Consider the following 27,752-nt stretch of genomic DNA (forward strand, 5'->3'; position numbering starts at 1 on the left):
ATGTTCTCTGTGTGTGTATATAAATCTCTCCTCTGTTTTTTCCACCAAATGCATCCGATGAAGTGAGCTGTAGCTCACGAAAGCTTATGCTCTAATAAATTTGTTAGTCTCTAAGGTGCCACAAGTACTCCTTTTCTTTTTGAGACATAGGCCTGTTACACAAAGAGCAGGGCTTGAAACTCGGAAACCCCACTGGGGGAAATATCCCCGCTTGGACACTAACGAACACTTAACAACTAACTAACAATGATTAAACTATTTACAGGTAAAGCACAATGCTAAGCTAGACAAGAAACCACAGACCACTTGCAAAGCAAGTGACAGAGGTGCTCCGACTGACCAGCACAGGCGGTAAGAAGGAACTGAGAGGGTGCAGGACTGGTGGCGCCTGATTTTACGCGCCATGAATGCAGAAATCCAGAGGGCACCACAGCCGAGCCCTACGAGTACCACTAAAGCTAAAGTCTCCGGACAGCCATGCACACAGGCGCGCACACACACCTACAATGGCATTGACGTGAGCAAGCACTTGAAGATCACCACCTATGTGGACCAACTGTTGGAACTGTAGTTGTTGGTGAACATCATTAAGCTTCGATAAATTCCCTATCCAAGACTAGGTATCAGTAATACACTTGGCGTAAGCCAAGGTATAATCCAAAAATAGAGGTTGAAGGACTACTTTATCAACTTTAAAGTCTTACCTATGTAGTACTGCACCTTGAATTGTCATTTGAAATGTGTGTTACTACTTATTCTAAACAATCTTGTTCCACCTTATATTTAGCTGAGACACACTGTGTACGTTTCCCAGACTGGAAGAAGAACTCTATGTAAGCTCCAAAGCTTGTCTTACACAAACAGAATTGGTCCAATAATAGATATTACTTCACCCACTTAGTCTCTCTAGTGTTCTAGAACCAACGCAACTACAATACTGCCATAACCATTATGTAGCATTCAGATGTAGACAGAACTAACTATTCTTTGGATATAAAAATTGCTTCACATTTTGTCCCTTATTCTTTTCTTGTCTGGGGGAACAAAAAAAAAAAAAATCTAGTAGTCTATGTAAAAATTAGAGAACCGGGGGGGGGGGGGGGGGGGAGAGGAAAAAAAAAAGAAGGTACAGCCAGCTTTAAAACTGAAACCAACAGCATTACCATATGTAAATTGAACACACACCATCAAAGTAAGCATACTTAAAACCTACCTATTCATTTTATTTAGAAGAGCATTTCTTATTATAAAATACTATGATAAAACGCTACAGAACATTGTTAAACTTTGCAATATGCCCTAGCAGATGGAGGCATTACCTGACAGGGTTACTGGTCAGAGACACCCGGAGAGATTCTAAGCAAGTGACAAGTCTTTCATCTGTTGCTCCAGATTTTAGTTCCAGGATGAATTCCTGTGCTGTAATCTGTCTGCTGTTCTTGAGGCTTCCCTGCAAGAGCAAAGTCACACTGATTTTCTTTCTGGTACACAATTAATTTATACAGATTACCCAATATAGTTGCTATTTATGAGAAAACCTTGATTCCTGATGCTTAATAAAGAAACATTTTTGGAACTACTATAACAATCTGAAAATGTGAGTAAAACGAACTGGTGGAAATGTTTGAATCACAGGTTGTTTCAGAGTTTTCAGTAAATATTTTTGAATGCAAATAAACCAAGCAAGAGTCAGAAAGCAACTCCTGTCAGTAGGACGAAGCCCAGGTATGTTCAAGGTAGCATATTTCAACTGTAAATGAATTTGTTAACAGCATAACAAAGGAGGTCAGAAAAATATGCAGAATGTACCAAAAATACATAATTCAACCACAAAATGTATTACATGAGGTGAGAAACTTGACATTTTATGGCTAATTGTTTCATTAACCAGAAAAACAGCAGACCCTTTGATTACCTCTATTAATATAAAAACATTAAAGTACGATAGAAAAAGAGGATAATATTTAATGAACTAAGTCCAAAATAATTTTCATGTATGCTACATTTTGAGTAAATTTGTTATCTTTACAGATCATCTCAAAAAGTTAAGGTAGTGAGAAAAGTGACTAGAATAAACAAGTGTTGAAATCATTATTTACATGTCTAATCCACTGATGCCTACCCATACTAGTTACTTTTTTTTGAAAGACCAAGGGTCCGGAAAGCAGACACTATATAACGTAACACTGAAGATAGGTTTTGTCCAACAAACTTGGTATATCAGCACTCAAGGAATGTCTTCAAGTAGCCAAAACTATTTAACCATATTAATCTATATGCTTTAATGCTCTGCCCTTTTTTAAAAAATTAAGCCAAACCTGGAAGAAAGTTAATTTCGCATCCTAAAGTGTTAAGGTGTCCTGTGACAACAGTGTCAATTCTATGACCATGTCTACACTACAAACTTTGGTCAATTCAAGTTACATCAGCAAAACTTTTTTTTTTTAATTTTACCCTTCTGTAATACTAGTTTTGCCACAGTTAACCAAGTATTGTTGATTTTGTTTCAGAATTTTATAGTGATTAGAAGTTGACGTAAGTGTTAATACCTTAGACTACTCATGTATTTACCTTTCCTTTTATATACACACACCGAACTCATTTGCATACTCTGGATTAATTTTTATCATGACTAAAGCCCTATTTCATTTACAATATTGCGGATCCCGCAGTATTAGGCTTCCACAGCCTTCCCACCTTAGGCTGAGGCCTGTGTTTTTCTGTCATCTGTCTGAGCCAGGATGCCAGGTGAAAGATTGAATATTGCTCTGTCCTACCCCAAGGGTCTGACCCACTTAAAACCATTGGTTGCTCTGCCCTGCTGAGAGCCTGAGCTCTCTAGACTGCTTACTGCTCAGCCCTGCCAGAAAGCCAGAGCCTCACAGACTGCTTATTGCTCGGCCCCACCCAGAAGGCCAGAGCCTCATAAGAGGGCTTGTCGCACTGCTCCACCAAGAGCGGGGGTCAGAGCACTGGAAGCGCTAATTCCCCCTTAAGCTTGGTTGGACAGCCAAACAGTAGCGAGGGGGCGTGACCCCCTGCTGAGACTGACAGGGCGAAATAACCATGGATCCTTACATCGGGGCACCCAGGACTAAGTCATCCTATTATCCTGACTCCAGCAAAAGGTAGTGTCTCTTATGGTAGCTGGGTATCAATTCCCCAATGCCACCTGCCTTTCTGCCACTCAACACTCTTCCGGACTATACCATCCCTAATTTTGCCTTGCACATTAACAGGTGCATCCCAACGCCTAAATCATTCCCCTGTGTTATCCAGCCCCTGACATTGGATACTCGCAGAAATGCCAGATCATCTGCACCAAGAGGAACAGTACACCCCTATTTACCATTTTTACCTTAAACCACAACTGCTGTAAACCACACAGCGCTTGTGAGCACTTAAACTTTCTTAGAACAAAACAAAAGAGAGACTCAAGCAACAAGAGTGGTGGAAACAAATGGTTACAGTACACCACAAAATCATAAAATGCAAACCTGGGTCTACATTTATGCATAGTTACTTCTCATATCTAATAAAGTAGATTTCTTCCAAAAAGATCAGTCTGTTGCATAGCTGGCTGATTTCTCAAGAAATCAGGTTTCTCAGGATCCAAATATTCACAAGAGGAATCCATGAGTTGTTTTCCTCAGTGAATGGATTCAAAGTGTTTCTTTCTCCTCTGTTTTATACTGAAAACAGCTTACTATTTCTGTTCTCAAATAGGGCTAATCCTTATCCTGTTGTAAACAATTTTTTTTTTAACCTTTAAGTGGTTTAGATAGTTTGTCATTCCCTCTGATGGTTTCCCATTCAAAATCTTAATGTTGTGCCAAGCTAAACTATTGAGTCACGCATTGCATCAACAGCCAAATTGGGTGGGGTGACAACCCTCCTGTCCCACACTCAAATGGGCCACCACCGAGACATATCTCCAGGTGACCAATTTCTATTACAAGTTCATAAAACATACTTTCAATATCAATACATTACTCCTTAAATATTACCCATACATACATCTCACAGTGATTACAAATCTCACATTAGGAGCTCTCTGTAAATATCTTACATGTTACTCTTTATGGATAAATATCCTGTAAGACATGTGCAGGTCTCAGATGGGAGATTTTTGTCAAAAAGGGGGGGTGGGGATCCTTCATAAAAGGGATTTCTGTCTCAGAGGTTGTGCATTTATTTTGTACGGGGCATTTTGACATGGTCAGAGTAAAGCAAAATTAATTATGATAATTTGCAACATGATATAGTGATGCATCTGCCCATGCCACCACAAGGGAGCAAATGCCAGAACTCAGTACATTATGGTTTACTGCATCCCCTTGTCAGATGTCATTTAAGAGGTTCTTGCATCACACTTGTATAGTAATGCCATATTTATTCTGGCTGTCACATTAAATCCACATGAAAACGAATTTTAATAGCTCTGAGACAGGGACCATCTTTTTGTTATGATTATACAGTGATTAGCACAATGGGACCGTGGTCCATGATTTACACTCCTAGGCGTTAACGTAGTTTGTATTCATAATAATCAAAGCCAGGAAAACGTAATTGGTAGAGTAGACTGGATCAATATACAAGCTCATATTACTCCTAACAATAGAAGAAAAAGGGTAGGGAATCCATTTGCAGAAGAGCTTTCTGGCAACATTGTATTGACAGTAACTGGTCCAAATGCCCATGGTGTGCAACCAAGATTTGACACTGCATGGGACAGAAATATAAGTGAAAGCCTTGAAGGATTTCCCAAGCCATGCCCGTTCAGGTAACGTACAATAAAGGTATCCAAGTAGTACTACTTTAACACTATATATTACAATGAAAACTGGAGTGGCTCCGTATTTGGTCACCAAAATTACCTGTGATTTCTGTGCTAAATTTATCCATCAAGAAGGGAAGAAGATGTAACCTATATGTGATGACCGCCATCTTGGCTAACAAAACATTGATTGAAGGCACCTCCAATTCTAAATGCATGACTCCCTACAGCTTCAACTAAGCTCTATAGACAGGGACTGTAAAAGACTCATCTATCAATTAAGCACAGAGGGTAAGACATGCAACATGCTGGCCAGTATGCAGAAATTGCTACATTTCAGAGTCATGATGCCAAAATAAGATGTGAATTATTTAAACTACTGATCAAGTTAGGCCATACAAAATGTATTCTCCATGAAAAAAATATTGACTTCATTTGAGTCCTCATTGGTAACGAGCAGTATCAAGGAATTAGAACTTCTTTCATCTCTTGGGTCACTAAATTAGAGTACCCAAAAATTTTCCAATACAAGTACAACTTGTGTCACAAAAACTAATTCAAAACGTAGAACTGTTCTACACTGGATTCATTTGAAAGACTTTTCTAAAATCTGCAAACTTTTACTTTATTTTGACATCTTATGTTTCATCTAATACATCAATTAGGTTTTGCTACGTGAACTAGGGGAGCTGTGGCAGATGAAATTCTGTACTGACAAATATAAAATAGTTCCTTCTCGTGTGTATTATTTCCAGTAGTCAGAACACTTACTAGGTTCCCAGTTGGTTCCAACAACTCAGAAGAGAAACTGTAAAGCTCAGTAAAAACCTCTGCTCACAGTGTAGTGGTGGTCAAAAAGCAAACTAAGTATTAAGATGCATAAAGAAGAGAGTGGATAATAGTGAAAATGTCATTTAGATAAATCAGTGATATAACCTCACCTGGAATACTGTGTTCAATACGGATTACAAAAACGATACAATAGAAATAATGGGGGGGGGTAGAGAAACTGAGTAAAAGCAACAAGAATGATTGGACAATGAAATATTTGCTACGAAGAGAAATCGAAAAAACGATTTACACTGAAGAGAGGATAAATAAAATAGTGACATCATAAAGGTACACAAAACAAACAACAATACTGACACGGTCAATCAGACATGTATAGTCACCTTGTCAATTCTAAAGTAAGGGTCATATAATTAAATTGAAGAATGGCAAATTTAAAAGTAATATGAAAAAAAAATTCACAAAATACACAGGTAGTCCATGGAACTCATGGCCTCAATATCACTAAGATCAAGAACTAAGTAGGATTCAAAATAAAAATTGAATGTGTGTGTCTATATGACCACTATTAGACACAGAATACCGCGTTAGATGGACCCTGGTCTGTTCCAATATGAACCTTCGATTTTGCTAAACAACACTGCACAAATTGAAATTAACTAAAACAATATAAAATGGAGAATAGAGTCAAGTTTAAAGGACGCATGATCAGCCAAGTAAAAACAAATTATTTTAAAATAGTACTGCAAACACTACAACTGAAGCTTCAGATGTTTGCAAGGGAACTTATTTGTCCCAATTGACAGTAATACCTTTACCTTACTGCAGTGTTTCCCAAACATGGGACGCCGCTTTTTCAGGGAAAGCCCCTGGCGGGCCGGGCCAGTTTGTTTACCTGCCGCATCCGCAGGTTCGGCCGATCGCAGCTCCCACTGGCAGCTGTTAGCTGTGCCCGGCCAACGGGGGCTGCAGGAAGTGGCGGCCAGTATGTCCCTCGGCCCGCGCCCACCACGGCATTTCCCTGAACAAGCAGCGTCCCAAGTTTGGGCAACACTACCTTACAGGATAAACTCTGCCTAACGTATACAAACAACTTCCACTGTTACCTAAAGATATAAAGAAAACTAGAACCTGGTGCTTTAGGACATTTACATCTAAGGATTGATATTAGTAAAAAAAATTAAATTGCTCCATTATGCATTATCATCCCTCCAAACATACATGTAAAAGCAGTCAGTACACTAAACTTTTCATAGGCATATTTTTGGTGTATTTTAGAAGTGACATACTTACAGCCTTCGAAGCAGTACTAATATATTGCATCACCATTTCCTTTTTGGTATTAAAGTCCTTTTCTCGCAATGGTGTTTTTCTGCCTTCATTTAAATTCATATCTTCCTATGGAAAAAATTGAAAAAACTTGTTTTAGCCATCCGTGTGTCTGACAATAAGAATCTTAATGAGGTCCTACACTTTGCTGAGTAGGTATATATGAACATGTTAAATGTTCAATTTAAGAAAAAAAACCTATGAAAAATCAGAATACTAACAACTGAAGAATCAAATATAAAATATCCACTGAAGCAAATTAAAACCATGAAATAGGAAAAAAAATGTTTAAAAAGTTTACTTTAATTTTCAAGGAAAATGTGTCATATTTTACCCACCCTATTTGGCAATTTCAGCATCACCACAATAACCTTAGTCCTGTAGGGAATTTGCAGTGCAGCAGCACTAGCAGTGTAGTAGTTCCAATTTAATCTCATCCTAGGAATCATATGCAAAACGGACACATTGCATTGGATCCAGTGTTGGGGTGGGAGACCTGTATTTCAGATTAGATGCAAACAACACAGTCACACTATCTCCTCCTCAATCACCCAAAATAGTAAGGCTCGTGTAAGAGTACCACAGAGTAGTAACCATATGCACCAAAAAGCAAGACTGCAGTATCAGTCATTTTGGAAAAATGTATGCAAAATTAGGGCAAAAAAAATTATCTTTGCATCTTTTGTAGAGCAAGTGTCACTGCCTTTTGTCATTCCTGTAATTAGACACCCAAATTACAATCATCTGCAGTGTAGTGATCACACAGCAGCATTTTTCCCCCACATATGCCCGTCAAGAATATTTCAGACTCTTTTTGAATGCAGATCTTGCTACTAACATCCATGCCTGTCAGTCACCATGATATGAGATTACTTCACTGCATCCAAGTACATTTTAAATACTTTTGAAAACAAACTGGTGTATAACTTGCTACAGAGTTTCCTGCCATGAGCTCATTATGCTAGTGCTCTGGAATCTGTACTATCTACCTGTGAGTTTCTGCATGTAGTTTTAAGTTACTGATTTGGTCTATGAAGGTGACTTAGCACCTGCATATCTCAGAAGCAGCCTCTCCCCCAGTCCCATATTACCTTATTCTTTTATGTTGCAGCGTCTAAATGTCTTCCAAACAAAATAAGCAGCAAGTCCATAATAGACTTCTTGGAGTCTGTGGCACTCTTCCCTTTCCATGGTAAAAACTTTTTTTTTTTATTTTATTAATTTACTTATGTGTTGCTTCGATTGATTTGTTTCAGGGAAGCTGTTTTGCTGGTTGGGGTTTTTATGTGCCAAAACAGGGTTTACAGGTCTTTCTGATGGAGTATAAATAGGCCTTTTTCAAAAAAAGTTTTTGCATCATTTTCTAAAGCTCTAGCTTCACCTAAACTCATCTGGAAATTTGGTCCATTGCCAGATTTCCCCCCAGCCAACAATTTTGTCCCCAGTTCTCACACTTAATCCTGGAATCTGCACTGTCCTAGAAGAGTGAAGCCTCGCAGTAGTTCATAGGTCAAAATTTAGTCTAACATCAAGGAGGCTCAATCTATTGATCCCTTTGAAATTAAAATAAAAGCCTTAAACCAGCATCAGATGCTGACTAGGGAGACAGAGCAGTGGCTCTCAGCCTATTTATCATTGGAGACCACATCCAATACTACCCATATGGCCCCAAGGATGTCACATGGGCCACAGCCCTGTGCTGATTGGGCCACAAATGTCCCGCGAGCCGCAGGTTGAGAACCACTGCAGTAAAGGGACGCAAGCACTGGCCGGATGTGCTCATAGCTGCCTTAACCATGCAAAAGGTGGGAAGCCACATTCCTTGCCAGCTGGAGCCTGTGCTGTGTCATCTTCACATTCGGCTGAGTGAATTACAATAATCTGGCCTTGAGCTGACAAATATATGTAGGACTGCGGCCGGGTCCTCAGCTGGGAGCAAGTTACACACCTTACAAGATGAACGTGAAAGGAGGGATTTTTAGATGCGGACACTACCTGGTCATCCAAAGCTAGTGAGGATTGCTGCAGCTATTTTCAGATTAAACTCATGAGATGGACCTCCATCAGTTCAGGCAAGGCGAGTGCTAGTTATTCAACAACTGACCCATCTTCAAAATTTACTCAACCTAGTCAGAAATAATACATATCTCTGTTGGTCCTTCAAGACATGCTGTGAACCACTCTGTTCTCCTCGGCTTTGAGGAAAGGAGCGGTGCAAGGAGAGCTACTATTTTGTGATATGGCAGGAAGTAAGTGTTTGGTTTTCATTATTTTTGTTAGTCAGTGAATTGTGCCAAGTATATAACCATATCACACCCTAAGGATCTAACAGTCTGGCGCAGTGAATGGGGTCTTTGAGAGACCCAAAAGCAGTACCAAAGGATCTATTTGTAATCTCATTTTTGTCCTACCACTGAGGTTTAAAATATTTAGCCATATTCCCATGCAGAACATAACATAGTTAAAGTTACTTTTCATTCCACACACTTTCAAGACTCTAAAAGATATTTAAAGGAAATGGTATCAGGCACCATTTAAACAGGGTTTGTTATTTTGGGGGCAGGGAGAGACACCATTTTCTTTTCATGTTACACATGTTAAAAATTTCTTCATCACCACCACCACTTCCATAACCGCATTAGTCATTGGGGCACCATCATTCATTAGCAATCAACCAATTGTCTCCATCCCTGATGATTGTCTGTCAGTGCTTGAGTCTCCGTGAAGTCCATTCCTGTCCACTCTTATATTGTCCATCTCTTCTTCTGTCTACCTCTTCTTCTCTGCCCTTGTCCTGTCCCTTGGAGGAGGATCTTGGATAGGCCAGATCTTCTTACATGGCCGTACCACTTCAGCTTGCGCTTCTTCACAGTCGTCATATGACCCAGCACATTGGGTGATAATGTTGCGGACCTCTTCATTAGTGACGTGGTCGAAGTAGGACACGCCCAGGATTTTATGGAAGCATCTCATCTGTGCTACCTGTATTTTCCGTTGGAGTTCTGCCGTAAGGGTCCATGTCTCGCATGCATAAAGAAATATGGAGATACCCAGTGCACGCAGCAGTTTCAGTTTGGATTCCAGAGAGATGTTTTTATTCATCCAAATTGGCTTTAGCTTTACCATTGCTGCTTGCACAGTTCTTGCCCGAATTTCTGCCTTAGATCCTTCATCAGTGATGATTCCCCCAAATACTTCAACTGTTTTACTGTCTGTCTCCAGCTCTTGTCCACGGACAGAAATATGTGAGCTGATCCCATCACATTTGTTTGTTATCAGCTTGGTTTTCTCTGCACTGATTTCCATGTTCTTTTGCAGAGGTTTCATTCAAACATTTCACACAGTTGGCAAGTTCATCTTTGCTGCCTGCCAGGCCATCAATGTTGTCAGCGAACCAAAGATTTAAAATTGTTCGCCCCACAATGCTGACTGTGCACATGTGATCTTCTAGGGCATCAGTCGCTAAGCGCTTCAAGTAAATGTTGAACAGCGTGGGCAAAAGAAGGCAGCCTTGTCAGACTCCAACAGTGGTGCGAAACCATTCTCCTGTTGTGCCATTCACAAGAACTGCACTGCTGGCCTTGGCACACAGTTATTTAATGGTAAGAATAAGCTTACGACCAACATTGTACTTCTTCATGGTTGCCCAGAGAGCTTCGTGCCATACTCTGTGAAACGCCTTCTTGAAGTCAACAAAGACATGGTAGATATCCTGCTGGTATTGTAAGTGCTTCTCACATAGAACACAAAGGTTGAAAATCTCTTCTGCGGTACTTCTTCCAGCACAAAAACCGGCCTGTTCTTCAGCAATGATATTCTCTGCTTTTGGCTTCAATCTGTTCAATATGACTTTCAACATCCCTTTGCTAGGATGGCTGATTAAGCTTATGGTCTGGTAATTTTGACACAATTGCAGGTTGCCTTTCTTTGGCAGAGCGATGATTAGTAACTGTGCCCACGTGGAGGGCTACTCACCCATCTGCCAGATCTTTTTGAGTAAATCTATTACTGTTTCTCCTGCAAATTTCATCAATTCTGCTGGGATGTTGTCAATACCTGTAGCCTTTCTGTTCTTGATGATTTCACAGCTGTGTCCACTTCTTCATGCAGTATTGGAAAAAGTCATCCTCCTCTGTTGAATCTGGGCTGTCTAAGACACTCGCATCTCCATGTGTCTGGTGGATGTATAGATCAGACCAGTAGCTTGTCCACCTATTGACGATGACCCTTTATTCTGTAAGGCTGTTCCCTTCTTTGTCTTGATTTCGTTAGCTTTGGTCCATCTTTCCCAACCTAGAAGGCTCGTTGGCTATTATTATTGATACACTATTCAATTTTAGAGCATTGTTTTTCAATCCATCTCTCTTTGGCCACCGTCATTCCTTTCTTGATCTTTCTGCCAATTGCTCTGTATTTATCAGCTCTCAGTGCTTTTGTCGTCTCTCAAGTTCTCTTCTAATGTCACAAATTTGTAGTATTTCATTTGTGACCCATGGTTTTGTTCTTACAATGTTTCCCAAGAATGTCCATTGCCGTCTCATTCATTATAGCGTTGAAATGGTTGGTCATTGTTTCTAGGTCTTCCTCTAGAGCAATCAGCAGGGCACATCTTCCACCAATCATTGCTTGGAATGACTCTTCAATGTTTCAGTCTGAGTCTTTTAAGTCAAACGGTTCTGCTGAACTTTGGCCTGATGATTTTCCTTAGCTGCAGCCAAAAATTTAGCATCAAAAGGTCATGATCACTTCCAATATCAGCACCAGGGAAGCTCCTTGTTTTAACTCTGTTAATCCCAGAATGAAATCTGTTTTGCACCATGATCTGTAGCCAATCTGGCTGTTATATAGACCATTAGGTGCATGCCACGTTAATCGTCTGGATGCTTTATATGCTCCTAATGTGTTTGCAAGAACCATATTGTTATAGCTAGCAAACCCCACAAGTCTCAGTCCTCTCTCATTGGTTACCACATTTCAGAAAGGGCCACAATAATCTCAATCTGCCTGTGCATCAGTACCCACTTCAGCATTCCAATCTCCTTGTACAATCAGGATATATCTTTCTTGTGTACCTCATCAGTGTCTTGGAGATGATTGTAAAAACCTTCAATTTGCTTGTCATAGTCTGTTGTAGGGGTGTAGACTTGTACCCAGTGGTGAGCTGAAGCCAGTTCGCACCGGTTTGCTAGAACCGGTTGTTAAATTTAGAAGCCCTTTTAGAACCGGTTGTTCCACGACAACCGGTTCTAAAAGGACTTCTAAATTTAACCAACCAAAAATGGCACCTTAGGCGCCGACTCCACAGGTGCTCCAGCCCTGAAGCACCCAAGGGGAAAATTTGGTGGGTGCAGAGCACCCACCGGCAGCTCCTCACCCCACCCACGGAGCCAGCTCACTTCATCTCCGCTCCACCTCCGGCTCCTCCCCTAACGTGAGGCTTCACTCTGCTTCTCCGCCCCCGCCCCAGGCTTCCCACAAGTCAGCTGTTGGCACAGGAAGCCAGGGCAGGCTGAGAAGCAAGCGGTGGCTTCCTGCTCAGGCCCAGGGAGGCGGAGGTGAGCTCCAGCTGGAGCTATTCTATCCTCACCTCCACCACCCTCGGCCTGAGCAGGAAGCCGCGGCCGGCTTCTCAGTCCTCCCCGGCTTCCTGCCAAACAACTGATTCACAGGAAGGGGGGAGCTGCGGAGAAGCAGAGAGGGGCATTGCATTCAGGGGCAGAAGCGGAGCGGAGGTGAGGCGAGCTGAGCTGGGGCCGGGTGCGAGGCAGGGCAGGGAGCTGCCAGTGGGGGCTCTGCACCCACCTATTTTCCCTGTGGGTGCTCCAGGCCGGAGCACCCAGGGAGTCGGCGCCTAAGGCGGCACTATTGATGTGATCAGTGGGGGAGTGGCCGCTCCTACTGCTCCCCTCCAGCTACACTCCCACACCCCTAGGAGCCAGAGGGACCTGCTGGATGCTTCCTGGGAGCTGCCCCAGGTAAGCACCGCCGGGACTCCCCACCTCGCCCCCCAGCAGGTGCCTCTGGCTCTTACGGGCAGGGTGGGCACCCACTACGGTGGCCCATGAGACCCTCCTGCCCGGTTCTGGGGGCAGTCGGGGACGGGGGGGTGGATGGGTCAGGGGTTCTGGGGGAAGGGGGGGGTCAAGGAATGTGGGGGAGTTGGATCAGGCAGGAGTCCCGGGGGGCTGGGGTGGGCAACGACCCCCTTGTGGGGCGAGGGGGGAACCTGTTAAGATTTTGGCAGCTCATCACTGCTTGTACCCCTGTGATATTAAATGGTACTGCCTTTAGACAGATGGAAATAAGCCTCCTAATACTGAATTCTTGATATCTTTATGCACAAGAAATCCTACGCCGTTGACGTTTTTCTTCTACCCTGTAATAGAGTACATGGCCTTCTTCCAAAAGTTCTCAACAAAGTTCTTCCATCTGATCTCAGAGATTCCTAGGAGATACCAGGTGTATCGTTCCATTCCGTACACAAGTTCTTTTAACCTTCTTATTTGCCTCAATGCCCTTACATTCCATGTGGCTATGGTGATGTTATCTCTTCCACCGATCCTCTTTGTTGGGGTTACAACAGTAGAATACTTGTCGCTTCTGCCCTGGTGGGAGATGGATGGCGCGGTCATTATTAACCTGGGCTGTGATTAATTTGCTATGGACATCGTTGACTTGCTCATCATATGGTGTGTCTTGGGCAAATTTCTAACCTGACGGAGCCCATCCTTACAACATGCAGGAGACCCAGTGGGCCTATTCTAGCCTCAGACCCATAAGGGAAAATTTACTCTAAGCCAAAACAGGGATCAAGTGCTCGAGGGCCTTATATAGAGCTTTTTCCCATTTATGTAATTAGATTTACCTTTCTTTCTTATAAAATTCAGTGAGCCCACCATCTCTTAGTGGTTGAAATAGGTTTTAGTTTTATATAACAAAAGTTACTGTAATCCACATACTAAACGTTCTTTCTAAAATATGTTCCCTCTTTGCTCTCCTGGAACTGCCCTAGTCTTTGCAGGCCCACTTCTGCCCATTTAAACAAAACGAAACCAAAGAAAAGGATTCTCTCCTGAGGATACTTTAGACTCTATCCAGCTGTTCTTAGAAAAGGAGAATTTTATCCTTTTATTATGCTCAAAATGCCACTACCTTGATATCCCAAATAGAGCTGATCCATAAAAGGATCTTAGACATGAAACAGTCATACTTGTCTAAGATATGTTATCCTGATCTGATACTTACCTACTCTCAAAGCCAGGGCACTGAGAACTAAGCTGACTAAGTAAGTCTGTACCAATTGCAACTCTTCTCAAGCAAAGCCTCAGGTCTCACTGCACGGCCATTCCTAGCTATTCTGAGGCCCTAAGCAGCCCCCCCATGAGGGGGAGGGTGTGGGGCCGCAGGCCTCTGCAGTGCTAGAGCTGACTTGGGAGTGGGGGGGGACTACCCCCCCAGCACTCACCAGCAGCGCAGCTGGGGCCAGGTCACTGCTCTTCTCACTGCTGGAGAGTGCAGGCCTGGCCCTGCTGCAGTCCTCCAGGAAGCGGGGGTGGGGCTGAGGCAGAGCAGGGGTGAGGGCTTTGGGGAAGAAGAGGAGTGGGGGAAGGGCTGGAGCAGAGCAGGGGAAGGAAGAGGTGGGGCTGCAGCAGAGCAGGGGCAGGGTGAATGGAGAAGAGGCAGGGCAGGGGCTGGAGCAGCACACAGCTGCGCAGGGAACCCTACGCAGCTGCGTATTTTACGTATGGGTAGGGATGGCCCTGTCATAGAATCACAGAATATCAGGGTTGGAAGGGACCTCAGGAGATCATCTAGTCCAACTCCCTGCTCAAAGCAGGACCAATCCCCAACTAAATCATCCCAGACAGGGCTTTGTCAAGCCTGACCTTAAAAACTTCTAAGGAAGGAGATTCCAACACTCCCCTAGGTAACCCATTCAGGTGCTTCACCACCCTCCTAGTGAAAAAGTTTTTCCTAACATCCAACCTAAACCTCCCCCACTGCAACTTGAGACCATTGCTTCTTCTTCCGTCATCCGCTACCATTGAGAACAGTCTAGATCTATCCCCTTTGGAATCCTTTCACGTAGTTGAAAGCAGCTATCAAATCCCCCCTCATTCTTTTCTTCCGCAGACTAAACAATCCCAGTTCCCTCAGCCTCTCCTCATAAGTCATGTGCTCCAGCCCCCTAATCATTTTTGTTGCCCTTCACTGGACTCTTTCCAAATTTTCCACATCCTTCTTGTAGTGTGGGGCCCAAAACTGGACACAGTACTCCAGATGAGGCCTCACCAATGCCAAATAGAGGGAATGATCACGTCCCTCCATCTGCTAGCAATGCCCCTACTTGTACAACCCAAAATGCCGTTAGTCTTCTTGGCAACAAGGGCACATTGTTGACTCATATCCAGCTTCTCCTCCACTGTAACCCCAGGTCCTTTTCTGCAGAACTGCTGCCTAGCAATTCAGTCCCTATTCTGTAGCAGTGCATGGGATTCTTCTTTCCTAAGTGTAAGAATCATAGAATCATAGAATATCAGGGTTGGAAGGGACCCCAGAAGGTCATCTAGTCCAACCCCCTGCTCAAAGCAGGACCAAGTCCCAGTTAAATCATCCCAGCCAGGGCTTTGTCTAGCCTGACCTTAAAAACCTCTAAGGAAGGAGATTCTACCACCTCCCTAGGTAACGCATTCCAGTGTTTCACCACCCTCTTAGTGAAAAAGTTTTTCCTAATATCCAATCTAAACCTCCCCCATTGCAACTTGAGACCATTACTCCTCGTTCTGTCATCTGCTACCATTGAGAACAGTCTAGAGCCATCCTCTTTGAAACCCCCTTTCAGGTAGTTGAAAGCAGCTATCAAATCCCCCCTCATTCTTCTCTTCTGCAGACTAAACAATCCCAGCTCCCTCAGCCTCTCCTCATAAGTCATGTGCTCTAGACCCCTAATCATTTTCGTTGCCCTTCGTTGTACTCTTTCCAATTTATCCACATCCTTCCTGTAGTGTGGGGCCCAAAACTGGACACAGTACTCCAGATGAGGCCTCACCAGTGTCGAATAGAGGGGAACGATCACGTCCCTCGATCTGCTCGCTATGCCCCTACTTATACAACCCAAAATGCCATTGGCCTTCTTGGCAACAAGGGCACACTGCTGACTCATATCCAGCTTCTCGTCCACTGTCACCCCTAGGTCCTTTTCCGCAGAACTGCTGCCGAGCCATTCGGTCCCTAGTCTGTAGCGGTGCATTGGATTCTTCCATCCTAAGTGCAGGACCCTGCATTTATCCTTATTGAACCTCATTAGATTTCTTTTGGCCCAATCCTCCAATTTGTCTAGGTCCTTCTGTATCCTATCCCTCCCCTCCAGCGTATCTACCACTCCTCCCAGTTTAGTATCATCCGCAAATTTGCTGAGAGTGCAATCCACACCATCCTCCAGATCATTTATGAAGATATTGAACAAAACGGGCCCCAGGACCGACCCCTGGGGCACTCCACTTGACACCGGCTGCCAACTAGACATGGAGCCATTGATCACTACCCGTTGAGCCCGACAATCTAGCCAGCTTTCTACCCACTTTATAGTGCATTCATCCAGCCCATACTTCCTTAACTTGCTGACAAGAATGCTGTGGGAGACCGTGTCAAAAGCTTTGCTAAAGTCAAGAAACAATACATCCACTGCTTTCCCTTCATCCACAGAACCAGTAATCTCATCATAAAAGGCGATTAGATTAGTCAGGCATGACCTTCCCTTGGTGAATCCATGCTGACTGTTCCTGATCACTTTCCTCTCCTCTAAGTGCTTCAGGATTGATTCTTTGAGGACCTGCTCCATGATTTTTCCAGGGACTGAGGTGAGGCTGACCGGCCTGTAGTTCCCAGGATCCTCCTTCTTCCCTTTTTTAAAGATGGGCACTACATTAGCCTTTTTCCAGTCATCCGGGACTTCCCCCGTTCGCCACGAGTTTTCAAAGATAAAGACTCTGCACTTGTACTTAATGAACCTCATCAGATTTCTTTTGACCCACTCCTCTAATTTATCTAGGTCCCTCTGTATACTATCCCTACCTTCCCGTGTATCTACCACTCCTCCCAGTTTATCTGCAAACTTGCTGGGAGTGCAGTCCACGCCATCCTTCAAATCATTAAAGAAGATATTGAACAAAACTGGCCCCAGGACCGACCCTTCAGGGCACTCTGCTTGATACTGGCTGCCACCTAGACATGTAGCCATGGATCACTACCTGTTGGAGCCTGACGATTTAGCCCGCTTTCTATCCACCTTATAGTCCATTCATCCAGCCCACACTGCTTTAACTTGCTGTCAAGAACACTGTGGGAGACAGTGTCAAAAGCTTTGCTAAAGTCAAGGAATTAACAGGTCCACTGATTTCCCCTCATCCACAGAGCCAGTTATCTCACCATACAAGGCAATTAGATTAGTCAGGCATGACTTGCCCTTGGTGAATCCATGCTGACTGTTCCTGATCACTTTCCTCTCTCCTCTCAGTGCTTCAGAATTGATTCCTTGAGGATCTGCTCCATGATTTTTCCAGGGACTGAGGTGAGGATGACTGGCCTGTAGTTCCCTGGATCCTCCCTCCTTCCCCCCCCTTTTTTTTTAAATAAAGATGGGCACTACATTAGCCTTTTTCCAGTGGTCCGGGACTTCCCCTGATCGCCATGAGTTTTCAAAGATAATGCCCAATGGCTTTGCAACCCCATCCACCAACTCCTTTAGCACCCTCATACGCAATGCATCCAGTCCCATAGACTTGTGCTCATCCAGCTTTTCTCAATAGTCCAGAACCACTTCTTTCTTCACAGAGGGCTGCTCACCTCCTCCCCATGCTGTGCTGCCCAGTGCAGCAGTCTGGGAGCTGACCTTGTTCGTGAAGACAGAGGCAAAAAAAGCATTTAGTACATTAGCTTTTTCCACATCCTCTGTCACTAGCTTGCCTCCCTCATTCAGTAAGGGGCCCACACTTTCCTTGACTTTCTTCTTGTTGCTAACATACCTGAAGAAACCCTTCTTGTTACTCTTAACATCTCTTGCTAGCTGCTACTCCAGGTGTGATTTGGCCTTCCTGATTTCACTCCTGCATGCCTGAGCAATATTTTTATACTCCTCCCTGGTCATTTGTCCAATCTTCCACTTCTTGTAAGCTTCTTTTTTGTGTTTAAGATCAGCAAGGATTTCACTGGGAGGTTACACACAGAGACTAGAACCCAACTCTCCAATATGGCAATTCCAAATTGCATCCCCTTTGAGACGCTGCCTCTCAAAGAATCAGACAACTTTTTGTCCTTGACTATTCTGCATGTGAAATGGGGCTACTAATGAATAGGAAAAACCTACTGTTCTTTTGTTAAGCATCCTCTAAGGGCTGGATAACAGCGCTTCTATTTCTTTGACCGTGGGATGCTGTTCCAGGAGAGCTGAGCAGAGATGGGATCCACGTATCAAGAAGGAAGAAGATCTGGATCAGACTAGCTAATCTAGTGAAGAGGGCTTTAAACTAGGCTCAACAAGGTCAGGAAACAAAAGCCCACATACAAGTCAAAAACATGGAGACCTGGGAGAAGAGTCAGAATCTGAGAGGAGCATTGGCAATTATAGTAAGGACAAGACAGAGATGAGAGAACACAGAGTGGAAATCAAATCAGTATCTTAGATGTCTATATACTAATGCATGAAGTATAGGGAATAAACAGCAAGAACTAGAAATGACAATTGACACCACAGAAACTTGGTGAATTAACACATCACTGAAATATTGGTATAGAAGCATACTGCTTGCTCAGGAAGGACAAGCAGGGAAAAAAGGGACGAGGTACTCCCTTGTATACCAAAAATGTAAACACTTATACTGAGGTTGAGATGGAAATAGGACACAGACTCGTTGAAAATATCTGGGCTATGATAAAAGGGTAAAAAAACCAAGGGTGATGGCATGGTATGGGTTTACTACAGGACCACTTAAACAGGAAAAAAAGAGGAAAAGAGGTTTTTGTTTGTTTTTTAAAAAGCAACAAAATCATCCAAAACACACAATTTAGTGGTAATAGGTGACTTCAACTATCCAGACATCTGTGGGAAAAATACAGCAGGGCACAGATTATTCAATGGTTTGGAAACAATTTTTGATTTCAGAAGGTGGAGAAAGTAACTAGTGAAGAAACTGTTCTAGATTTAATTTTGACGAATAGGGAGAAACTGGTTGAAAATTTGAAAGAAGGCAGCTTGGGTGAAAGTCATCATGAAATAATTGAGTTCATGATTCTAAGGAATGGTAGGAGGGAAAACAGCACAATAAAGATAATGGGTTACAAGAAGCAGACTTTAGAAAACTTCGGGAGTTGATAGATAAGATGCCATAGGAACCTAGTCCGGGGGGGAAAAAAGCTCGAGAGAGTAAGCAGTTTTTCCAAAGAGATATTAATAAGGGCAAAAGACACAACTATCCCAACACATAGTCAACATTTTAAGTATGGCAAGAGACCGCCCTGGCTTAACCAGGAGATCTTCAAATCATCTGAAACTCAAAAGAGAGTCCTACAAAATGTGGACACTAGGTTAAATTACACAAAAACACCACAAGCCAAGACATAAAATGAGATTAAGCTAGATAGAGACAAAGAGTAACAAGAAAACATTCTACAAATACATTAAAAGCAAAAGGAAGATGAACAGCATAGGCCCCTTAGTCAATAATGGGGGAAGGACAACATAAAATGTAAAAATGGCAAGAGTTGAATGACTTCTTTGATTCAGTTTTCATCAAAAGCGTTAGTAGCAACTGGACATCTAACATTGAGAACGCCAGTGAAAACGAGGTAGGGTCTGACTCTAAAATATGTTAAGTTAAAAATTACTTAGACAGTTAGATGTTTTCAAGTCAACAGGGCCTGATGAAGTACATCCTAGCATACTGAAGGAGCTGACTGAGGCAATATCTGAGCCATTAGTGATTATCTTTGAAAACTCACAGAAAATGAAAGAAGGCAAATATAGTTCCAATCTATTAAAAATTTAAAAAAAAAAAAAAAAAGGGAAGAAGGACAACACGGGGAATTACAGATCAGTGAGTTTAACTTCTGTACCCAGGAAGATAATAGAGCAAATAATCAAGCAATCGATTTGCAAACACCTAGAACAATAAGGCGATAAGTAACAATCGTGGCTTTTTCAAGAACAAATCATGTCAAACCAATCAAATAGCTTTCTTTGATGGGATAATCAGCACTGCGGATGGGGGGGGGGGGGGAAGAGTGGTAGATGTGATATATCTCTACTTTAGAAAGGCTTTTGATTCAGTGTCTCATGTCCTTCTCAAACTAATTAGGGAAATAGTAGCTCCATCTAGGCTCTATAAGATGGGTGCATACCTGCTGGAAAACTATTCCAATGGTTCAAAATCAAGTTGGAAGGACATATTGAGTGGGGTCCCACAGGGATCGGTCCTGGGTCCAGTACTGTAATGATTTAGATTTAGATAATGGCATAAAGTTTGCCAATGATACCAACCTAGGAGGGGTTGCAAGTGCTTTGGAGGGTATGATTAAAATTCAAAATTATCTGGACAAACTGGATACATGGTCTGAAGGAAATAGGATTAAATCCAGTATGGACAAATGCAAAAATACTCCACTTGGAAGGAACAAAATCAGTTTCACACGTACAAAATGGGGAATGACCGCCTATGAAGGAGTATTACAGAGAGATCCGAGGGTTATAGTGAACCACAAGCTAAATAAGAGTCAACAATAGAACACTGTTGCAAAAAAGTGAACTTCATTCTGGTAAATATTAGCAGGAATGTTGCAAGCCAGACTAGCAGTAATTCTTCCACTCTACTCCATGCTGATAAGGACTCGCTGGAGTATTGTGTCCAGTTCTGGGTGCCACATTTCAGGGAAGATGTGGACAAACTGGAAAAAAATCTAGAGGAAAGCAAGAAAAATGACTACAGGTCTTGAAAACATGATCAGGGAAAATTGAAAAAACGGAGTTTGTTTAGTCTGGAGAAAGATTAAGGGGGGGGGGACATGATAATCTTTTATGTACTTGAAAGCTGATGTCACAATGAGGGTAGTGAAAAATTGTCCTCCTTAACCTCTGAGGATAGGACAAGAAGCAATGGGCATATATTCCAGAAGGGCAGGTTTAGGTTGATTACAAAAAACTTCCTAACTGTCACGTTGGCTAAGCACTGGAACAGATCACTTAGGAAGGTTGTAGAATCTCCATCATTGGAGATTTTTAAGAACAGGTTAGACAAACACCCATCAGGAATGGTCTAGTTATTACTGAGTCCTGACTTGAACGCAGGGGACTTGACTACATGACCTATTGGAGGTCCCTTCCAGTCCTACACTTCTATAAGCCGCACACTACAAACTGATTAATCCTGTAGCTCAAGTTGCAGAAGGTTTGTGCAGTGCTGAAGGTTCAGGCCCCACGACCACATGATGGGGAGCATTAGTGTTAGACATAACAGAATTGGTTTGAACTTTACTTTTATTCCTTTTTTTTAAAAAGCTAGGTAAATTTCAAGAGAACTGTTATTTACCCTACAGCAAACTTATAGAAAGCCACTTACAGATCTATCAAGTCTACTAACCTTCCATTTATAAAACTTAATAGATTGAACTCCTTTAATCTAATCACTGAAAGGCATGTTTTACAATCCTTTAATCTTTCTTCTTGCTCCTGAATTGCGGACACCAGAACTGTACATGGTATTCCAGCAGTGGTTAGATCCGAGTCAAATATAGAGGTAACAAAGCCTTTCTACTTCCATTCAATCTTCCCCTGTTTATACATCAGAGGACCACACTAGCCCCTTTGGTCACAGCTCATCATGCAACATGACGACAAAGTCGTCTATATGGTCTCTACTTCCCAGGATAGAGTCCCTCCAACCAAAATTCTTCAACCTCCTTTCCTAGAACCTCTTTTCTCTTTGTGGTTCAGAAAGCCCGTGCTGAGAGTGGTAATAGGAAGGGAGCATCTCTCTGAATAAAGTCTGAGGTCTGGTTTGTTTTCTCCTTGCTACCTGTAGCATGTAGCACCCCATAGATCAAAAAGTGGCTCATATATGTTATGGAATGCTGGTCTTGATCTGTATTGGAATTAAATGAGTCACAACCTTCTAATAAGAGGCCCGCAGTTGTGATCTGTACTTTGTCCAGTATCCATGAAGACTGTAACCGAGAAGCCCTGCTCATAGCAACACCTGTGACCCTAGAGCTCTCTGCAGTATCTGAAGCATCTAACACAAACCTGCAAAGTAGTATGAGCCACAAACTGACCTTTCTGTTATAAATGGACCTCAGTTTCTCCCTGTTGCCCTGAGAAAGCTTTTCTATACAACTTGATACATAATCCAATTTAAATAACTATATTTAATTAAAAAGGGCCTGGCAATTAGCAGTAAACATTTCCAAGCTAGCTGAAGAATAAGTTTTCCTCCCAATAGATAGTCCTTTCGGCTTGTGGTGTTCATTCTGGTGGCCCTTCCTGTCTAGATCATTCAAACAGCAGCTACCACCAAGGATCCTGGGATAGGATGCATTTAGAAGTACTGAAAGCCAAATGAGAGTACTGTTTGCTTGTGCCTGGTTTGGAAGCGATCCAGATTGCATTATAAAAGTGAGCTGTAGTTTTCATTATTTACTATTCCCCAAAACTTTGTGTCATCTGAAAGTTGCTAAATTATGATTGTGTCTTCTTCCAGGTCACGGATTAAAAAAAAGAACACGGGGCTAAGATCCCACAAGAAACACCACCACTTGATGATGATTCCCCGTTTGCCTTCACATCTTGATACATATTCTTCATTCAATTAGGGACCCCCCCACCCAAAAAAAAAAAAAAAAAAAAAAAAAAAAAAAAAAAAAAGACTTTCATTCATACATTGACAATGAGCTTCAAGTGAACACACATCAGTCATGGCATAATTATCTAAATTAGAAACATCTAAAATTCACCGCTAAGTATTAAACAGTGAGATGGGACTCTTACCATCATTTTTTCAAAAAGTGCTAGGATTTCTCGCTCTGACAAGGGTTTGGGGATGAACTCATCCACTTCTGCAGGAGGCAATGACCAATCAGTAGAGAAATGTAATTGTTTCAGCTGCAATAAAGGAGGTCTCTCTTTTCTACTGCCTGGAATCCTTATGCTGGCAAATCTATCCAACTGCAAACAAAAAAAAAACAGTGAACGTATATCACCAGCTGTCATTCATATTATATCCAACCACAATAATAGTTTTCACACATACTTTTTTTAAAAAAGCTAATTGTCTGACATGTTTGACCAACAGCTAGCATTTAGAGTTTGATTTAAACATTTTTATGATGAGACCTATTCTACTCATCTTTAGACATTTAAAAAAAAAAAACAGTTGCTCCAATACAATGTCTGCTTTAAAAGTTTGCATCGATAGGTATCTTTTTTGGTTTTTATTACCCGAGAAAAAGGGAATAAGGCACATCAATTCAGAGATTTATTTACAACACAGACCTTTAATTTTGTATGCCCAAATATTATTTGATCAAACCTCAGCAATACATTCTAGTAAAAAATATAAAGTTAACTCTTACCAAGAGTAACCTTGAGTTTAAAATCTATTATCTAGTAACTGATAGAAAATGAGGGTGTATCCATGCAAAGTCAATGCACTACATGAAAGCCCATCCCCACAACCATTTCCCACTGGGAAGGAGACTGCTAAGATTCTTACCAGGCCACTGACCCTGCACTCCAACAGGAGGTCACTCCTCTATATCAGCCTCTGGTTAGGGGCTGCCAGATTAAAGTTTAAGGCTGCTCAGATGCTGCTGCTACAGAAAAAAAAAATACTTGTCCCTTCACCCATCCGGATACAGGGGATGTGTCTGCTACTATCCATTTTCTCCAGTAGCCTCCTGGTTGCTTCAAAAGGGTAGGTGTCGCTGTAAGATCCCCCATCCCCTGAATATCCAATGCCTTTATCTATTATAGCAGAACAAACACCAGTTAAATGAAACTTATGTAGGTCTTAGCACTTTCACAGCTACTCAGAGCTCTGAATAGGAGCAAGTAACTAGCCAGGCAATTTGTAAGTTTTCTATATGTTGCTGCCTTGGAAAGCAAGAAGAGGAAGCAGAGGCACTACAATGGTCTTCAGTATACTAAAGAAAATAGCACTCTATTAGGTTATACTTAGTTCACATTTAGAAGATGACCTTCACAATCATAGTAGCTAGAAAAAGGGGTATTTTTAAAAAAAAATAAGTTAAGTAAAAATTAGTTGTTCCTCCCTCCCCCCGCACACACACATAGAGAAAGTATTTGAGGCCCAGCCCTTCTCCTGAGTAGTTATGGTGCACAAGCACGAAGACTTATAACAGTTGTCCAGAAGCATGCTGAGACACCGAAAGCATACCAAAGATGAGTCAGTATATCAACATATCTACCGGAAAAAAAGCAAACATTTAGGCCATGTCTATATTAGCAAACTTACAGTGGCATAAGCTGTACCAATGCAGCTGCGCTGCTGTAAGATCACTTGTTTAGCTGCACTATGCTGATGGAAGAGAGCTCTCCCGTCAACATAATAAAACCACATAAACAAGCGGCAGTAGCCATGACAAGAGAAGCTCTCCCTCTGACTTAGCTCTGTGCACATAAACACTTATGCCGGCACAATTTATGTCGATCAGGGACGTGGTTTTTTCACACCCCAAGCGATGCAAGTTTTGCCAACCAAAGTCATAGTACAGACATGACCTTAATCCTAAAAGTACAAGCTCTTATTGTTCAGAGATCTCAAAGTACTTTATAAAGCTAGACAAGAACAGTGCATTGTACCTCAAAATTGTGCTCCCAAAATTGATGCAAATACATGCTGTTACTTGTCCAAGGAATAAAAGATGGAGCTAGAACAACGTTTCTGATCACTACCCACAGCACTATTGTAAAACCAGTATTTTTGGGGTGTGTTTGATTTTAACAACTATTCGGGATTGTCAAATAATATTTGATTAAATTCCATTTAAGCCTATCAGCCAGATTAGTACAGCAGCATACAGTAACTCCTCACTTACAGTCATCCCGGTTAAGTTGTTCTGTTGCTGATCAATTAGGGAACATGCTCATTTAAAGTTGTGCAATGCTCCCTGACATCATTTGGCAGCTGCCTGCTTTGTCCACTGCTTGCAGGAAGAGCAGGCGTTGGAGCTAGCTGGTGAGGGCTTGGAACCAGGGTGGACCAGCAGCCCCCCCATCAGCTCCTCACTCCCCTAAGTTCCCTGTGAGACAGCCACCCAGCAGGCTATCAATTGCCAGCAGTTCAGCTGTCCCTCCCCCACTGCCATGTGCTGATCCCCTCTGCCTTGGAGTTTCTCCCCGAGCCTCCTGCTTGCTGTGTGTAGGGGGGATGACAGGGGCCCTCATGTCAGGGTGTCCCCCCACCCCCTGCTCCTGCACCCCTCTTAGCCCATCTTCCATAGAACAGGCGAGATGCATGACAGGGCTCAGGACAGAGGGAGCTTCCTGGCAGCAGCTGCGGTCTCAGCTTGCTGATCTACTTAACAAGGCAGTGTACTTAAATCAGGTCAGCATACTTAAAGGGGAAATGCGCATCTCTCTCTCTCTCTCTCTCTCACACACACACACACACACACACACAGGGTCTCTCTCTGTCTGCCATGCTGTCTCCCCTCCCTCCATTCATGCTGCCTTGTAGAGCGTGAGGCTACATTAACAACAATTAGTTAACCCTTGAGGGCTCAGCAAATTGTTAGTTCATCATTTAGTAGTAAGGCATTCCCTGGGAAATATGCCAAAATATGGTGAAAAAACATTTCCCTGGAACTTAACGCCCCCTATTTACATTAATTCTTATGGGGAAATTGGATTCGCTTATCATTTCACTTAAAATCCCATTTTTCAGGAACATAACTACAACGTTAAGTGAGGAGTTACTGTACAAAATACAGAAAAACAGATTACCACCCTGGGTGTAAGGTGAAGAGCTAGCCTCTCTCCCGCCCCTCCTCTGTATCTGGTAGGATGCTGGCAGTTTTATACTCCCCAACCTAATTTTTCAAGTTCTCTGTTTTTTATAGGGTGGCAGAAAATCCCCTTGTTGAAGAAAAAGTTGCTTTTCCATGATTAATTTCACCATGTGTCCTCTTGACATTTTTGTTTTACCTGATTACTTTTGGAATTTCTTTTATGGCATCTTTAGGGTTACATGAATGATAAACTAAGGGGAATTCTACTCCAGTTACTATTAGTGACCGTTGTGACAGCCAGCAGTTTTTACTCAGTTAGCAAACATCTTGCAATGGATTCTTATTTTACCCATTACGGAAAATATCTGCAACAAGCATCTCTTATCAAAGAACATAAATAAATATTAGGTACCGCTTATCAATCACCCAGTTTTGTTTATACCATACTTTTGCAGTATAAGGGGTCTTTTCCCTAGATATCTATTTTCCCATAGACTTGAGACCAGCCATAATAAAGTAAAGCCCAATATTCAGACACATGGAATTCCTGAATATGGGTCACTCACAGATTTAAAAATCACTCTGGTCTTCGAGTTCAGACATACCCTTTACCAATACCATGAAGACTTTGGAAGAACAATTAATATCTGAATGACTTTACTGTACAAAAATTAAAAAAAAAAGAGGATTAAAAGGGTTAATATTAAACTAACCATTGCAAAAAATTATTGAAAAAGCTGTTTGTTTTTTAAATAGACTCTTATTTGCTTCTTATGAAGGAAATTACAATTCATAACTGGCATGATTTTGGTGTTCCAACACTCTTCCTAATAAGATAACTTTTTATTCAATACTTAAAATAAAATTTTTTATTTTGATTTGTTTTACAAATCAAAATTTAAGCCTGTTAGGATACTTCACAGTATTATATGTTGCCATTCTAAAAATACTGAACTATTGTTTATGAAAGCGACTTAGTAAATTTTTTCTCTGCACTTACTGCATAAAAGGTAGCATTCACTAAAACACAAGAAAGTCAATAGTAACATCGAGATGGTTTAGTTTTGTTAACAATTGTTTCAAGAGTTTCTTTCCATTTCTTCTCCTCCTCCCTCAGCTCTACAGCATACCACATCTTACTTCCTTATCAAGTAATAATACCAGAATTTCCCACAGTACCATACCAATTACTTCACTTTACCCTTCGTTTTCCACCTGCTAACCCCACAACTTGGCAGAGCAAAGAACACTTATCAGTTTTGTGGTCTTCCCTACACTTGGCATTTCCAACACTTCAGATTCGACAGCACATAGGAAGAGTAGATGTAGAAGTGCAGAATCAGCTTGAACAATCCCATAAATCAGAAGTTTGTCTTAGTCACAAGTTTGACTGAGCCTTCAAGACTGGACACACTGTCAAGGAGGATCAAAAATACAAGCAACTTGAAGTACTACTGCATAATTCAGACTTTTTCTGTCTGGTAAGCAACAGATATTAATCTAGCCAAATCAGCTAGGCACCTTCCCGTAGTTTTTGTTACTACAAGAACGCTGTTTTAGAAAGTATCTGAACTTCCTTAAGCCTTACTAAACCAAACCTTTGGTCCAAATATTTTGTACCATGTATACCTACATGAAAGCTTGAGTCATACATATTAGATAAGAAATATAGAAGTAACTGGCTCTAATATAAACAGACTATTATATGTATGTCCCTTAGCCTCTATGTAGATTACAAAAGTATTGCCATTAAGATGTACTATTAAGAGCAAGTAGAACAACAAATGGAAGCTTGAAGTCTGTACCTGTTTTTTGTTTTCACAATTATGGAAGACAACTCTGC

The 27,752-nt window shown here is 42.0% G+C and overlaps 1 protein-coding gene across 3 annotated transcripts in view; it reads right to left on the reverse strand.

Annotated features, from left to right (window-relative positions):
* DIAPH3 (diaphanous related formin 3) overlaps positions 1 to 27,752 on the reverse strand; it is a 504,954-nt gene that overhangs the window by 441,198 nt on the left and 36,004 nt on the right. For all 3 annotated transcript variants that reach the window (XM_043504572.1, XM_038385982.2, XM_043504573.1), the window contains 3 exons: positions 22,929 to 23,105; positions 6,860 to 6,964; positions 1,320 to 1,450 (listed from right to left, as the gene is read on the reverse strand). In XM_043504572.1, coding sequence (XP_043360507.1) covers positions 1,320 to 1,450; positions 6,860 to 6,964; positions 22,929 to 23,105 — 413 coding nt within the window. The remainder of the gene's footprint in view (positions 1 to 1,319; positions 1,451 to 6,859; positions 6,965 to 22,928; positions 23,106 to 27,752) is intronic.

The sequence above is a fragment of the Dermochelys coriacea genome, chromosome 1 (assembly GCF_009764565.3).
Source record: "Dermochelys coriacea isolate rDerCor1 chromosome 1, rDerCor1.pri.v4, whole genome shotgun sequence".
NCBI lineage: Eukaryota > Metazoa > Chordata > Testudines > Dermochelyidae > Dermochelys > Dermochelys coriacea.